Source organism: Mauremys mutica, chromosome 1 (assembly GCF_020497125.1).
Source record: "Mauremys mutica isolate MM-2020 ecotype Southern chromosome 1, ASM2049712v1, whole genome shotgun sequence".
NCBI classification, from domain to species: domain Eukaryota; kingdom Metazoa; phylum Chordata; order Testudines; family Geoemydidae; genus Mauremys; species Mauremys mutica.
The window spans coordinates 2,130,386-2,145,486 of record NC_059072.1 but is presented as its reverse complement, the minus strand read 5'-3'; the positions used below and the strand labels follow the sequence as shown (position 1 = coordinate 2,145,486).

Here is a 15,101-nt window from a genome sequence, read left to right as displayed (position 1 = left end):
AAACCTCTGTGTTACTGGCTGGCTGAGAGTCACGTCTCACTGTGAAGTGGGGGTGCAGGACCCTGTGGCTTCCCCAGGACCCCGCCTGGGTGGACTCGCTGTGGGAAGCACACGGAGGGGCAGAGGATGCTGAATGCTCCAAGGAGAGACCCAGGAGGTGAAGCCGTGGGAGCTTCTTGCCCTGCAGACAGTCTGCTCCAAGGGAGAGGAGGCTCCCCAAAGTCCTGCCTGGCTTGGTGGGGAGCAGTTCCAGAGCAGCGCCCGGGGACTCCGTGACAACTGGTGGCAGTGGTGGGATCTACTGCACCCCGTGGACAGTGCTTCTTGCAGTAAGTGACTGGGGAGCAGTAAAATGAAGGGGGATTGACGGGGACCAGGCATGCTGAAGATTCAGAGAGAGATGGTTTCAGGGGGCGATTAACCCTTGGGAGTGTGTGACCAGAGAGAAGGCTCTCGCAGTAACAGGGTCCCCCGGGGGATTGCAGCGAGCAGTCCCAGGGGCGGAGGAGTCTGCCACTCGACCCTGGCAGAGAGGTGGTGACCTCAAGAAGGGCTGGCGCACTAGGGGTCCCCCTGGAAGCCGTGGGGAGCGGCGAGCACCCCGGCCTGCGAGCGGCCAGCAGGAAGATGTATGCCACGCAGCGCAAGTGTGAGCTGGTGGAGCTGTGCAAGCAGAGGGGGCTGCGCAGAGGGAGGCTCACCAAGGCCCAGCTGATTGCCCGGCTGGAGGAGGGAGATCGCAGGAATGAACCGGTCCCTGTCTCTGAGGGAAGCAGCCGGGCAGATGCAGCGCAGGCACCAGTGTCTGTCCCCGCGGGGAGTGGTCAGCCGGCCGCTGAGGGCTCCCCGAGACCTCCCACCCCTAGGCCTAGGGGGAGGGGGAGGAGGAGCCCAGTGACAACCTCCAGCCCCAGCCTGTCCTGATGAAACAGAGTTCAAACCCCACCGGCCGAAGCTGCAGACAAGAGCCCTAACAAAGTAAGCAGAGTCCACCCTAAAAAGAAAAGGTGCAATAGAAGGAAGATCAAAGCCAGGTCCCAGGCTGAAAGTCGCCTGCAATTGAAGGGTGATCGATCACCAAACCCAGAGGCAGCGGGACACAGCAAGACCTATAGACTCTGGATTCAAACTAAAGCCTACAAAAAGGCTGGGTGAGATGGGAGACTTTGGAGGGTAACATTCTGCTGCCAACATGGAAGGGCATCGGTGCAGGCCCAACAGAGACCCAGCTCGTCCTTGTGCCCGGCTTTCCTGGCCAGTTACCGCCACAAGCTCCGAACCCAAGCTGCAAACTCAAGCCCCGAACTCAAGCTATGTCCAGGACTGGGAACTATGCAGCAGCTGCAGAACATCTGATGGGTGTGTGTGTGAGTGTGTGAGAGACTGTGTGTGTGTGTGTGTGTGTGTCTATAGGTATTAAGTATAATGTGTGTATAAGGATTAAGATATTAGTTATTGGTCATAAATCAAATTGTTATCATAATAAATGTGGCATCTTTGTCTTGCCCCCTGAAAAGATCCTGTGTAGTTTTGTCTGTACAACACGGCTCCTGTTCAGCAGAGCTGCCACCTAGCCAGTCCGTCCCCAGGCTGGGGTTCTGCGTTCGAGTCTTCCTTCCTATGTGAAGTACTTTGCACTTTGTCTTCATTGAATTTCCTCTTGTTGATTTCAGACCAATTCTCCAATTAGTCAAGGTCATTGTGAATTCTAATCCTGGCCTCCAAAGTGCTTCCAGCCCCTCCCAGCTCAGTGTCATCTGCACGTTTGATCAGCCTACTCTCCACTGCAGTATCCAAGTCATGAATGAAAATACTGAATGGTCCCAGACCCAGGACTGAGCCCTGTGGGACCCCGCTGGATACGGCCTCCCAGCCTGACTCACTGATAGCTGCTCTGATTATGCTCCTTGTCACAGAGTGTGGAGGAGTCCGGCTCTGCACCCCTCTTCCTGGGACTCACAGTGACTCTCAGCCAGCCACTAAAACAGAAGGTTTATTGGACAACAGGAACGCAGGCTACAGCAGAGCTTCTAGGCACAGCCACAAAGAATCCTGTGGCACCTTATAGACTAAGGACTTACAGCCAGGACCCCTCAATCTGGTCCTTCTGGGGGTGCAGGGAGCTTAGTTCCCAGCTTGGGGTTCCCTGCGCTGCACCCCCCCAGCCCCAAACCGAAACTGACCCAACCCTCTCCAGCCGGCTCCCTGCCTTTGTCCAGCTCCCCGGGCAAAGGTGCTGACTCCCCTCCCCCCGCCTAGCTCAGGTTACAGGCTGAGCACCTGTCCCTCACCCAAAGTCCTCCCCGGCTCTCCCATCCCCCACACAGACAGCCCCTGCTCCATCACACTCCTTCACCCGTGACACCCCCTCAGTCATTTTGTCTAGTCCACATTGCCCAGGTTTGCTTCGGAGATGTCACATGGGGCTGAGGCAGAGCCTTACTCGCTGAGATACATCACATCCTCTGCTACCCCGAGACGAGCCCTGTGTGTGGGGTTCCCCGCCCGAGGACTCCATCCATTCCCCCCCCCCAGGCGCTGGGAGGCCTGGCTGGTGTCTGGGGATGGTCTGGGAGGGGACAGCGCCACACTGCTGTCAGTGGAGGTTGGGGGGGGCAGAGGACCTCACTTGCAGCCCCCTCTCTCCCCCCAGCAGGCAGGGAGCTCATGCAGCCTGGCCTGGATCAGCACCGGAGATGTTTGTGTGCAGGGTTCTCCGCGTCTGCTCCCTGGGCAGGGCGGGGCGGGGGCTCCCCGGAGGGCCTTGCTGCCTGTGCTCTGACTCTGGCTAATGACCCCCCAGGGGGGAGAGAACAAAACAGCTCCACGCTCTGCCTTGTGTTCCAGCTGGGGAGGGGAGACACTGAGCGGGATGGGGGAGAGCAGCGGGACTGACCAGACCTTCGTCCCGCCCAGGGGCCGAGCCCTGAGCCCCTCAGCCCCCCATGGAACCACCAGGCAGGATCAGCGCCCTGCTCCACCGAGACCAGGAGCCAGTCTGTGCCCGTGGCCAGCGCCAGCGCTGCTGAGGAGGGGGTAGGCACCCGCCCGCTGGAGCACCCGGGGGTGGGCTCCCCTCCTGGCCCCGATACCGTTTGGCTGAAGCCCCGAGGCAGGAGGTTCAGCACCCCTAGGGGCGCTGCTGTTGTTTGCAGGGATGTCACAGCCCTGGCGGCTCCAGGGACCCACTTCTATTGGGGAGCGAGCCGAGCTGTCGAGCTCCACAGAGCTCTTCCTCCGGCGCTGCTAGAGACAAGCTGTGAACAGACCCTGCTCTCGAGGGCCGTTCGAGGGGTTAACACCTCCCAGGCCTGCAGGGAAAGGCAGGGAGGAGGCTCAGCAATGGAACCCGACAGACAAGTACATACAAGAAACCCACGGATCGCCCCACCCACCCTCACAGACCCCGAAACCACCCCGAGAGATCTGTGCTCTGCAGCCAGGCCCTCAGATACGCCAGAACACGCTCCGAGGAGAACGTCCGGGGTACACAGCGTAACACACTCAGAACCGCCTTCACCCAACAAGGACGCTGCCCCAGAGGAGCAGATCACATCATGGAACAGGCCAGCCACATACCCCGACAGAACCTGCTTCAATACAGAAATAACCCCATCACCCCGACCGCTCACCCCTAGTTGTCACCTACACCCCACGCTGGAACTCAGATGGGGCACCGTCAAACACCTACCACCCATACCCAAGGGGGACCCCATCCTGAGAGAAATCTTTCCTGAACCTCCTGTGACGAACTGGGAATGTTCTTAATGTTTGCTCTGAATACTGTGTTGGTGCCTCAGTGTCCCCTCTGCAGTTCTTAAGTATCTAGGTGGTGGAATAAGGGTGTGTGGTTGCTGCAGAGCAAGGGGCCAGTGCACCTAAATGCCTGGCACTCTGTCTCCTAGCAACTGATGGCCTGGGCCCCTCCTCTGCAAAGGTGCCAACTGAAGGTGTTGGAGACAAAGAGATCAGGTGGCCTCCTGGCCCGGGAACGGAGCAGAGGAGGAGGGGCTGGAGGGGGTTTCAGTCTGGAGTTGGCTGGGGACGGGGAGTGAGGGCAGACGTGGGGGTCTGGCTCACTGCCCCCCAGAATGGACCTGGTCCCGTTCTCTGTACCTACAAGCTTTGTGTTAGACCCTGTTCCTGTCATCGAATAAACCTCTGTGTTACTGGCTGGCTGAGAGTCACGTCTGACTGCGCAGTGGAGGGGCAGGACCCTGTGGCTTCCCCAGGACCCTGCCTGGGCGGACTCGCTGTGGGCAGCGCACGGAGGGGCAGAGGATGATGAATGCTCCAAGGACAGACCCAGGAGGTGAAGCCGTGGGAGCTTCTTGCCCTGCAGACAGGCTGCTCCAAGGGAGAGGAGGCTCCCCAAAGTCCTGCCTGGCTTTGTGGGGAGCAATTCCAGAGCATTGTCCAGGGACTCCGTGGACCCCCTCTTTTGGCCTTCAAAGACCCCCCAGCCCCTCCAAGCTCAGCATCAGAAGCAGGATCCCTACAGACCAGAACACACCAACGTGGAGTGGCAGGCACCAGACCCTGATGCAAAACCTGATTAACACCCCCCCCAACACACCTCTCAAGATCCAGGTATCCTACCCATGCCTACCACAACATGCAGGGTACCTCAGCCAGTGCCCCAAGGGCTTGTCTTCACACACAGCGCTATACCCATGCAGCTGTGCTGTTGTACTGCTAGTGAAGATGCTCCTACACCGAGAGCCTCTCCCATCGGCCTCGTTAATCCACCTGCCCGAGAGGCAGTAGCTGTGTTGACAGGAGAAGCTCTCCCGGCGACCTAGCACTGTCTACACAGGGGTTAGGTCGGTGTGACTCTGTCCCTCAGGGGTGCAGCTTTCTCACTCCTGAGCGATATCACTATACCTAAAGAGGGCTGTAGTGTAGAGTTCATTTCCCAGGCCTGCAGACAAGCTCTGTGTAGCTGGAAAGCTCGTCTCTCTCACCACCAGATGTTGGCCCAATGAAAGATATTCCTTCCCCCACCTTGTCTCTCTATTGTTAGCACCGACTAGGCTAACTCTGGCTATTCTTGGCATCCAAATAAATGCCCCATCCCCCTTTGAAACATACTAAATTCTTGGCCTCAATGACTTCCTGTGGCAATGAGTTCCACAGGCTAATTGCATGTGGTGTGAAAAGTCTTCGGTTTCAGCGGCTGTGAATTTCCCACCTTCGAATTCCATCACCTGTCCCCTTGTTCTTGTGCTGAGATGGGAGGACAGACGCTCCATTCCCTAGACCAGGCAGCCTTTTACCAGGGCCCGGCATTTCTCTCCTCCCTGAGGCAACAGTCTCAGGCTTTTCAATCTCTCTCCACAGGAGAGTTTTACCAGGCCCTGATCACTATGAAGCAGGGTGACCAACCTGGCTCCGGAGCCACATGCGGCTCTTCAGAGGTTAATATGCAGCTCCTTGTACAGGCACCGACTCCAGGGCTGGAGCTACAGGCGCCAACTTTCCAAGGTGCCAGGGGGTGCTCACTGCTCAGCCCCTGGCTCTGCCACCGGACCTTCCCCCACTCCATCCCTTCCCGACCCCTCCCCTGAGCCTGCCATGTCCTCACTCCTCCCTCTCCCTCCAGAGCCTCCTGCACACCACGAAACAGCTGATTGCGGGGAGGGCACTGATCGGAGGGGCTGCTGGTGGGCGGGAGGCGCTGGGAGTGGGGTGGGGGGGTGGGAGAGTTGATGGGGCTGCTGATGTATTACTGTGGCTCTTTGGCAATGTACATTGGTAAATTCTGGCGCCTTCTCAGGCTCAGGCTGGCCTGAAGTGTGTGGCAGGGGATGCTGCGGAGATGGACCCTGGGCTGGCTGGAGCTCGGGGCGGACCCAGTCTGGCCATTCCTGCGTTCCCAGGACTTGTCAATCATCGCTTACATGCTGGACCGTTGCTCAGCCCCAGGGGGCACTAGTGCGCTGCAGGTTTCGTTGGGTGGTCACTAGGGGGCGCTGTGCTGAGAGGGGGAAGGTTTCTGGTGCCCCCCCAGTGGGCAGTGGGTCGGGGCTCCCACCTGGAGCGAGAGTCCCAGAGCTGACCCGAAGGGAGGACCCAGGCCAATAAAGGTCAACCCCTGGGTGCTTCCAGAGCGCAGGGCCCATGAGCCAGCTCTGCAGCGGGCACCCATCTCTAGTACCGTCCCCACCCCGTATCCTGCAGCTCTTAGCACGGGACCGGCTCTGCCTGCCTGCCCCGCTCCCCCCACCAGTCTCCCCACAGTCCCCGGGATGCCCCGGAGCTCCGGCTGGCTTGGGGTGAGGACCCTGCCAAGAGCTATCGGTCGAGCGAGGGAACCCCAGGGCAAGACCTGCCCAGTCCCTGCAATAGCTTCCGGGGTGCTGGGGTGGCCGCGGGGCCCTCGAGGGAAGGGAACGTGGAGCGGGTCTGCTTGGAAGTGATGCTGGAAATCCCGCCCAGCCGGTCTGGCTTCAACCCCCAGCCAAGGGACGGGAGACGCTCTGGGTGAAGAGAGAGAGACAAAGCAGCTCAATGCAGTGGGCCCCATGCAGTGGGCAGCCCGCGTTCACCTACTGGGTGTGCTGGGAGAATGGGGGGCAGGGGGGCAGATGTGGCACGGGGGCTTCAGGAAACGGCTTGACAGAGTCTGACCAAAATCTACGCTGGGAGATGAATTCAATGCCCTGGTCGTGGGCATCGGCCCGGGGACTGAAATAACCAATAGTCAGTGTTGGCCTCAGCCACCCGGAGCTTAAATACAGCCACCGCGGCCACCTGGCCACGAGAGGAGAGCGCCAGCCGGCACTAGCCGTGGGGCCCATGTGCTGCAGGGGGCTAGCCTTGCCAGCCAGGCCAGTGTCTGCTCAGCCCCCACTCCCACCGCGCTGCGGGACACGGAGCCTGCCCGGCCCCCGGGGCATGCCAGGGAGACACCCAATTGCTCTGTCATGGTGGCTGCAGACCCATGACCCTCGCCATCCTGGCCTGGCTCAGCAGGCGGACGTGACCAGGGTGCTGGGAAGGGGGTCGGCCTCTGTGCCCACCTGTCACCACCGGGGTTCCCTCTAATTCTCCGCACGCATGTGCAGAAGGAATTGTGTTATGTGCAGCAATAGGAAGGTGAGCTGTGACACGACCCTGTGTGACACATCACCTCCATATTGGTGCTCATAACAAAATTCATGTGGTGGGGGTGGGGCTGAGGGGTTCGGAACGTGGGAGGGGGCTCAGGGCTGGGGCAGAGGATTGGTGTGGGGGGGGCTGAGGGGCCTGGCTGGGGGTGCGGACTCTGGGGTAGGGCCAGGGACGAGGGGTTTGGGGTGCAGGAGGAGGCTCTGGGCGGGGCAGGGAGTTGGGGTGCAGGGGGTGCGGGCTCCAGTTGGGGGTGCAGGCTCTGGGGGCCGGGGACGAGGGGTTTGGGGTGCAGGAGGAGGCTCTGGGCGGGGCAGGGAGTTGGGGTGCAGGGGGTGAGGGCTCCAGCTGGGGGTGCAGGCTCTGGGGGTTGGGGACGAGGGGTTTGGGGTGCAGGAGGAGGCTCTGGGCTGGGGCAGGGAGTTGGGGTGCAGGGGGTGAGGGCTCCAGCTGGGGGTGCAGGCTCTGGGGGTTGGGGTCGAGGGGTTTGGGGTGCAGGAGGAGGCTCTGGGCTAGGGCAGGGAGTTGGAGTGCAGGGGGTGCGGGCTCCAGCTGGGGGTGCAGACTCTGGGGGTTGGGGACGAGGGGTTTGGGGTGCAGGAGGAGGCTCTGGGCGGGGCAGGGAGTTGGGGTGCAGGGGGTGAGGGCTCCAGCTGGGGGTGCAGATTCTGGGGGGTGGGGATGAGGGGTTTGGGGTGCAGGAGGAGGCTCTGGGCTGGGGCAGGGAGTTGGGGTGCAGGGGGTGCGGGCTCCAGCTGGGGGTGCAGATTCTGGGGGGTGGGGATGAGGGGTTTGGGGTGCAGGAGGAGGCTCTGGGCTGGGGCAGGGAGTTGGGGTGCAGGGGGTGCGGGCTCCAGCTGGGGGTGCAGATTCTGGGGGGTGGGGATGAGGGGTTTGGGGTGCAGGAGGAGGCTCTGGGCTGGGGCAGGGAGTTGGGGTGCAGGGGGTGCGGGCTCCAGCTGGAGGTGCAGATTCTGGGGGGCGGGGATAAGGGGTTTGGGGTGCAGGCTGCCCGGGGGCTATGGCAGGGAGAGAGGACTCCCCCAGCTCTCTCTCCCCAGCCATAGCAGCACCTGGGCTGAGGGGTGAGGTGTCTCTCCCCCGGCCCCAGCAGGTCTGTGCCGGGGCTAGGTTGGGGTCAGGGGAGGGGCGCCTCTCCCCCTGCTGCAGCAAGTCCAGGGCAGGTCCATGCTGGGGGAGAGGCATCTCTCCCCACTGCAGCCCTGAGGCTTAATAGGCAGCTGCGCAGCTTAGAGGGAACTTAGGTCACCGCCGCCCCCTTGTGCTCCCCTGGCCCAACAGCTGCTGCAGACTTGGCTCCGGATTTCTGCCTGCTCCGGATCAGGGCCACTATGTGTGGGGGAGGGAGAGAGGTGGGCAGTGGGAGAGACAGGGGGATGGGGGAGAAGGGGGAGTTCAACCACCCGCAGCACCAGAGGGACGGGAAGTGGGGGATGCCTGGTGCAGGTGTCCAAGCCGGGGGGATGAGGATGTGTCTCCCCAGCCCATCCCCACGTGGAGGCCACAGGCAGGGCTGGGGGGGGGGGGGGGCTGCAGGCTGGGGGGGGCGGTGCAGGACGGGCTTGTCCTGTAATGGAGACAGAGGGTTTGCCAAGTCAGCGCCCAGTTACCACGGGTCACGGCCCTGCCCCCTCCCTGCTCTCGCTCGCTCGTCATGCAATTTCTGCCTCCACCTGCAGGACGCTGGGTCTGTCCCTGCTGCTGCAGCCGGGCAGGAGGAGCAGCGAAGGGAGCAGCCGGGATTAGCGTGATCGTGTCATCGGCCCAGCCTGCCTGAGCGATAATCCCACGCCGAGCGAATGGACGGGGACACCGGCAGATCCGCGTGGCAAGGCCCTGCCCTGCCACAGCACGGGAACCCGCAGCAAGCAACAGGCAGCGTCTGTGTGTGTGTGTGTGTGTGTGTGTGAGCTTGTACCCGTGTGTATCCACAGCGTGGGAGACCTTCGTCTCATCTCAACAACCACACTTCACCCTCCCTACTAAAACTCAGCCAAGGCCACTTAAAACACAGGAACGTTTCGATCTCATTGAATTCGCACTCAGCCTGGCCAAGGGAACAGGGCAGGGGGCTGCCATGGGCGGGTAGCAGGGGCTGGTTTGGTTGGAATTTTAACAATAAACCCAATTGCCAGAGACGCTTCCCTGGGCTGAGGGTTTCCGCGAGAGGGTCCCATTCCCGCAGTCAGGGGTTAGTAACCGGCTCTTTGCTCCCATAGCCCTTGGGGACCCAGCGACGGGTCCGGCCCTGCGGCTAGGGACACGTGGGAATTGACGGGGTTGTTGTAAGAATGCACTTGCCTGAAATCGAAATACGAACAGAACTTACTCCTGCCGCGTTGTTATTCCTGCCAGTCAAACCCACCTCCCACCGACCCTCCTGGGGCCAAAGCCCCTGATGCCCCTCCGGGCCCAGTTCTGGCCAGGGCGGCCCAGAGGATTCGGGGGGCCTGGAGCAAAGTGGGGGAGCTGCGGCGCTTGTACTCAGCCGGCGGCGCTCCGGGTCTTCGGCGGCATTTCAGCGGGGGGGGGGGGCCTTCGGTTGCTCTGCGTTTTCGGCAGCACTGAAGGGCCCCCCGCCACCGAAATGCCGGCCAAAGACCCGGACCGCCGCTGGGCCAGGGCTCGCGGGGCCTGGGGCAAATGCCCCACTTGCCCCCCCGCCCCCGGGGTGGCCCTGGTTCTGGCTCTGCTGTGGCCATTTCAAATTGGCATCAGGCTTTTCAAAGTGATTACATAAGAGCCCTGGACACTGAGGCAGAAATGCTGCTAACTAACTGCCCAGGAAATGCTTTGCCCCGAGGTCGCGGCAGGCCTGGCTTGCCAGCAGCAGATGGAGAACAGCAAATGCTGCTTAAAAAAATTAAATCAAAATAGCCTGGCTGCTTAGCCTAGGCCTTTAATTCATTTCTAGCAGCATCGAAATCCCAGCCCCAGTTCCTCACAGCTTCATGGCACAAGTGCACAGACAGAGGGAAGGGGCCGAAGGCAGGAGAGAAACCAGAGCCCAGGCATGTGGGTGGCTGACCCGGCAGCTCCGACACCGCACGTACGACGGCAGAATTTGCTTAAAAACCAAAAAATAACCCCCCAGCTCGCTGGGACTACGCCGTGCCACAGACCCGCACAGCAGCCGCTCGCATGTGGCTGAGCCTAGGATCCGGCTCCAGACGCCGGCACTGCAAACCAGAACCCCACTGGCGTATCAGCTTTTTGGGAAAGCCGGGAATTCCTGGGGCCGGTGGGAACAGCACCCGGCGCAGGCCACACCACTCAGAGCTATTAATACACCTCCGCCTGCCCCACGGGTCCCCTGGCGATTCCCGTCCTCCAGAACCCCCAGCTCTGCCAATGCCTCAATCCAGCCCTTGCTATTCCAGCCCTGGACTCTCCCCCCAGTGCCCCCCAGTCCCATGTAACCCCCCCTGCTCTCCCAAGCCTAGGCTCCCCACAAACCCAGCTCTCCCAGTGCTCCTCACTCCTGACCCCCAGCCCCCTGCCTCCACTGAGCAGAGTCTGCCAACCGCGCCGAGTTTTGTGAGATGAAGAAACATCCTCCCACAGCCCATTCCCCTGCAGTGTCATTTGAAAGCCGCTCTCCAGAAGTGCCTTGCAGAGAATAAAGCCTTTTGGGGAGCAGCTGTGGGCCCCGCAGGGACCCGCAATGGCCTAGCACTGGATGGGGAGCTGGGCACTGCAGTGGGGAGCCCTCAGGGCTCAGATCCTGCGGGGACGCAGGCACGTGCATGGCACAGCCGCGCTGACATCAATGGAGCAGCGCTGAGCCAGTCCCGCAGGCCTCAGGGCGGTTACAGCTTAGCAGGGCCAGGGCCTGGCACAGCAGCCTGGGGGCCGGGGACAGAGACCCCAGGACAGGCCTGATCTGGGCATGAAACACCGGGGAGCTGCAGCCTGAAGAACATCCCCACCCCCACCCCACCCCCACAGCGGGCTGATCCCTGCCGTGCGCTGCCCTTCGCACCAGCGCGGCCAGGCCGGGGGGAGCGGGTCCTGCCCGAGGTGCCAGGCAGGAGAGATCGGGCCCAGAATCGCAGGCCAGTCCCAGGCCTGCAGTGGGAGCGTCGCCTGGGCGAGGACTGAGCACAACAGCCCCCAGGCGGGACCAGGCGGAGGGTAGCTGGGGGTCGGGAGAGTGAGCAGCCAATCAGCTCGTCCCTGTCATGGGACACAGCAGCAAATGCTGAGCCAGGGGACTCTGGGCCACGTGCATGGGGGTGGGGGGGCACGTCCAGCCCCAGAGCTGGGGAGCGAAAGGGGGGGGGCTGTGCCCCAGCCTCAGAGCTGGTGAATGGAATGAGAGGGATTGTGCCCCACCCCCAGAGCCTGGGGCCACGCCCCACCCCCAGAGCCCCACGGATGGAGTGGGGGGGGGGACATGCCCCACGCCCAGAGCCCCACGGATGGAGTAGGGGGGACGTGCCCCTTCCCCAGAGCCTGGGGGTGACTGTGCCCCACCCCCAGAGCCCCACGGATGGAGTGGGGGGGACACACCCCACCCCCAGAGCCTGGGGTGACTGTGCCCCATGCCCAGAGCCCCATGGATGGAGTGGGGGGGACACGCCCCACCCCCAGAGCCTGGGGTGACTGTGCCCCATGCCCAGAGCTCCATGGATGGAGTGGGGGGGACACGCCCCACCCCCAGAGCCTGGGGTGACTGTGCCCCATGCCCAGAGCTCATGGGGCAGGACGACTGTGTCCCTCCCTGCATGGCTCGGGGAACGGCACCAGGAAGACGGGGCCTGTGTCCCCGGCAAAGTGTGTAAAACTCTCCTGTCACAGAGGGTCAAATTCGCCCTGGGCCGCGTTTCACCAGCTGGGCCCAGGCACACGTGATGCTGCCAGGCTGGGGAGCGCCAGCCCCCCTGGGCTCAGCCCCAGGGAACTACAGGAGGGGGGAAGGCAGCAGGCACTGACTGTGGGGAGGCAGGACGCGTTCACATCCGCTAGCTCGGCCAAGCGCCAGCTAACGCCGGGTGCCCGCTAAGGATGACGAGGAATCGCGTAGGGTGGGACCTGGGAGACAAGCTGCAGTCGGGTTAGGAAAAGGAATATTCACACCCAACGTAGGAACCCTTCCTCCCAGGGCTGGGTCCAGCCCGGGGCGTCCCCAGGGGACGGGCCAGGAGCGCCAGCGCTCAGAACGTTTCACAGAACTCTAGCGCCCAGGGACAAGCCTGGCTGGGCCCTGGCTGGACAAACTGAGGCTGGAGCCAGGGGCGGCTTCTCTGCTGCAAGGGACGGATGTGAAGGCTGCAGGAGCTCTGGGGGGCCCGGAAGCTCGTCTCTCTCGCCAGCAGAAGTTGGCGCAATAAAAGATCTCGCGGCCCCAGCTCCTCTCTCCAAAGCTAGGAGGGACTGTTCCCATCTGACCTCCTGCATCATCAGAGAACCCGCCCCTGAGTCCCACCTCGCACCCACCAGGTGCCTGTTCGAAAGAGACGCCTGAATCCACCTGCCCCTTTGCAGTTTGGCCCATTGGTTAATGACCTGAGGGACGTTGCTTTTGTTACAAGCATGGACCTTATTTCTCCCTGGACCTGTCTCTCTCCCCTGCCAGCCACTGCAGCTTGTTCCGCCGGGGGTAGATTAGAGCCCTTGCCAACGGAAATCTCTTCCTCCTGTAGGTACTTATAGAGTGTGATCAGGTCACCTCTTCCCCTTCTCTTTGTTAAGCTAAACAGATTGAGCTGTAAGTCCCTCTCTGGGAAGCAGGGTTTCCAGACCTTGAACTGTTCTTGGAGCGTCCTGAACCCTGTCCAACTGGCCAACTTCCCTTCGGAGGAGCGGCCACCAGAACTGGACACGGTACCCAGGGGTGCCGACCGTCCGCGCAGGGAACCCTCGCTTGCTAGTCGCTGCCCGTGTGAGCTGTCTCAGCCACCACACCCCCCAGCAAACTCAAGCTCACGTGGCATCAGGTGGACTGGTCCAGAGCTGGGTGCCAGCACCGGGCCTGTGCTTCCGTGGCACTTGGCTCCCACCAGGACCTCAAAGGCCCCAGGCTTGTAGAGGTATTTGGGCCTTGCTGTGCCTAACTGATTTAGGAACCTACATCTTATTTGTAAAAGGGGCTTAGGCACTTTGGAGCCTAATCGCTTTGACTGTCAATGGGATTTTGGCTCCTAAGTCTCTTTTGAAAATGAGATTGGGCTCCTAAATCCAGTTGGCATTTCAATGTGGAGCACAGCAAGGCACAGGCACCTTTAACAATCAGAGCCCGAGTCCTTGTCAGTTACTACCCTCCAAACGACAGCCCCCGCCTGACAGCCTGACCTGTGTCCGTGGGTCCTTGATGTAGGACCGTAAATTACGTCCAACGGGATTAAAGGCGCATTGTTCAAGTGAGTCTGATCGCTCGGTGGAACTGACCTCTCCATCCCTGTTCACTGCTCCCGTCACCTCTGTGCCAGCTGCCAGCTTTCCCCACACTGGCTTCCTTTGCTCTCCCAGATGGCTGCGATATTGACTAGCCCTGGGCTGAGAACAGCTCCCTGTGGGACCCCACTAGGGTGACCAGATGTCCCGATTTTATAGGGACCATCCCGATTTCTGAGTCTTTTTCTTATATAGGCTCCTATTACCCCCCACCCCCATCCCGATTTTTCACACTTGCTGTCTGGTCACCCTAGACCCCACTGAAAACACCGCACAGGATGACAAAGCCCCATTTACAATTCCTTGGCGAGACTGACCAGTTCGCCCGTCTGGAACCCAGGCCCAAGGAGGGCTACCCTGATTCTGCCAGGAGCGAATGTCTCCATCAGAACGTGCAGCGGGAGTAAATCCAGCACCATGGCAAACCTTTACCAGCCCGACCCACAAGCCCATCTCAGAACGGTCTGAGCAGCCCTACTGGAGTCCTGAGGAGTCAGCCCCCAGGGTCTGCCTCTTGCCTCAGCTGCAGCCAGGTGTGCTGGGCCCCTGGGCCAGGAAAGGGCCCTTTGGGTTCCAAGCCCTCGGGGCAGCCAGCAGCTCATACTGGGGTACGCGTGAAGGCCCATTTCAGGGGAGTGTCTCTGGGTGAGACCCCAGGGTCACACTGCAGGGACGGGGGCCTGGGGCAGGTAAATCTTCCCTGGCAGTGATCATGTACCCTGGGGCCCAGAAACCTCCTCTCAGGAGCAAACCAGGGCTGGCCAAGGGGGCACCAGAGGGCGGGGGGGGGGCAGCAGGAGGTTCCCCCCACCCAGAGCCAGGCCAGGGCTCTAGCCCAGCCCCCACTGCTCTTCCCAGGACAGGCACAAGCTGACACTGCTCCCCTTCCAGGGCACAGCTGCTCCTCTCCAGCAACAGGTGCTTCCCAGACCCAAGCTGCCCCCTCCTTGCTGCAGACTGCGCCCCCCACCGGATCTCCGCCACCTGGGGGACAGGGCTGAGCAGGGGCGAACAGAGCAGAAATCCTGCCCCCCCCCCTGGGAAACCTGACCTCTGACTTTAACAGGGGAGACGGAGCTCCCGCCCCCAGGGCAGGGTCGCCCTGCCCCTCCCCGCTGCAGGGACCCCTCCCCCCCCCCCCACCACAGACTCCCTGGACAGAGCCCCGAGCGCCTCTGCTCCTGCCCCGGTCTGCACCCCCGGCCCCTCCCCACCGTCCCGAGCCGGCTCCCCTCACCTCTCCGGCTCGTAGCCGGCCTGTAGCAGGCGGGCGCTGTACCTCTGTGCCGCCGTCTCGTGTCCCGCGTGCAGCGGGGCGCAGCCGTTCATGGTCCCCGGGCGCCGCAGCCGCTGCCCGGGCGGCGCTGGCTCCCGCAGGTCCCCCACGATCAGCCGGTAATCGTAGTGCGGGGGCTCCCGGCCGGGGCACGGGCTCCCGGGCTGCGGCTGCTGCCCCTCCATGGCCCCGGGAGCGCTCAGGCGGGGACTGGGCACCGGGCAGGAGCCTGGCGGGGAGGGGCGCACGGGAACCGAGCAGGGGCGCGCAGGGCGCACGGGAACCGAGCAGGGGCGCA

At 62.2% G+C, this 15,101-nt stretch overlaps 1 protein-coding gene across 3 annotated transcripts in view; it reads right to left on the bottom strand.

The window, feature by feature from the left end:
* Window positions 1–14,878, bottom strand: part of IMPDH1 (inosine monophosphate dehydrogenase 1) — an 86,109-nt gene extending 71,231 nt beyond the window's left edge. For 2 of the 3 annotated variants that reach the window (XM_045027201.1, XM_045027208.1), the window contains exon 1: window positions 14,765–14,784. Coding sequence is in view for 1 of the 3 variants with exons in the window: in XM_045027216.1 (XP_044883151.1) it covers window positions 14,765–14,856 (92 nt within the window). In the remaining 2 variants the exon portion in view is untranslated. Of the gene's footprint in view, window positions 1–14,764 lie in introns of all 3 variants that reach the window. The other variant, XM_045027216.1, reaches the window with a different exon arrangement.
* Window positions 14,879–15,101: the final 223 nt, after the last annotated feature.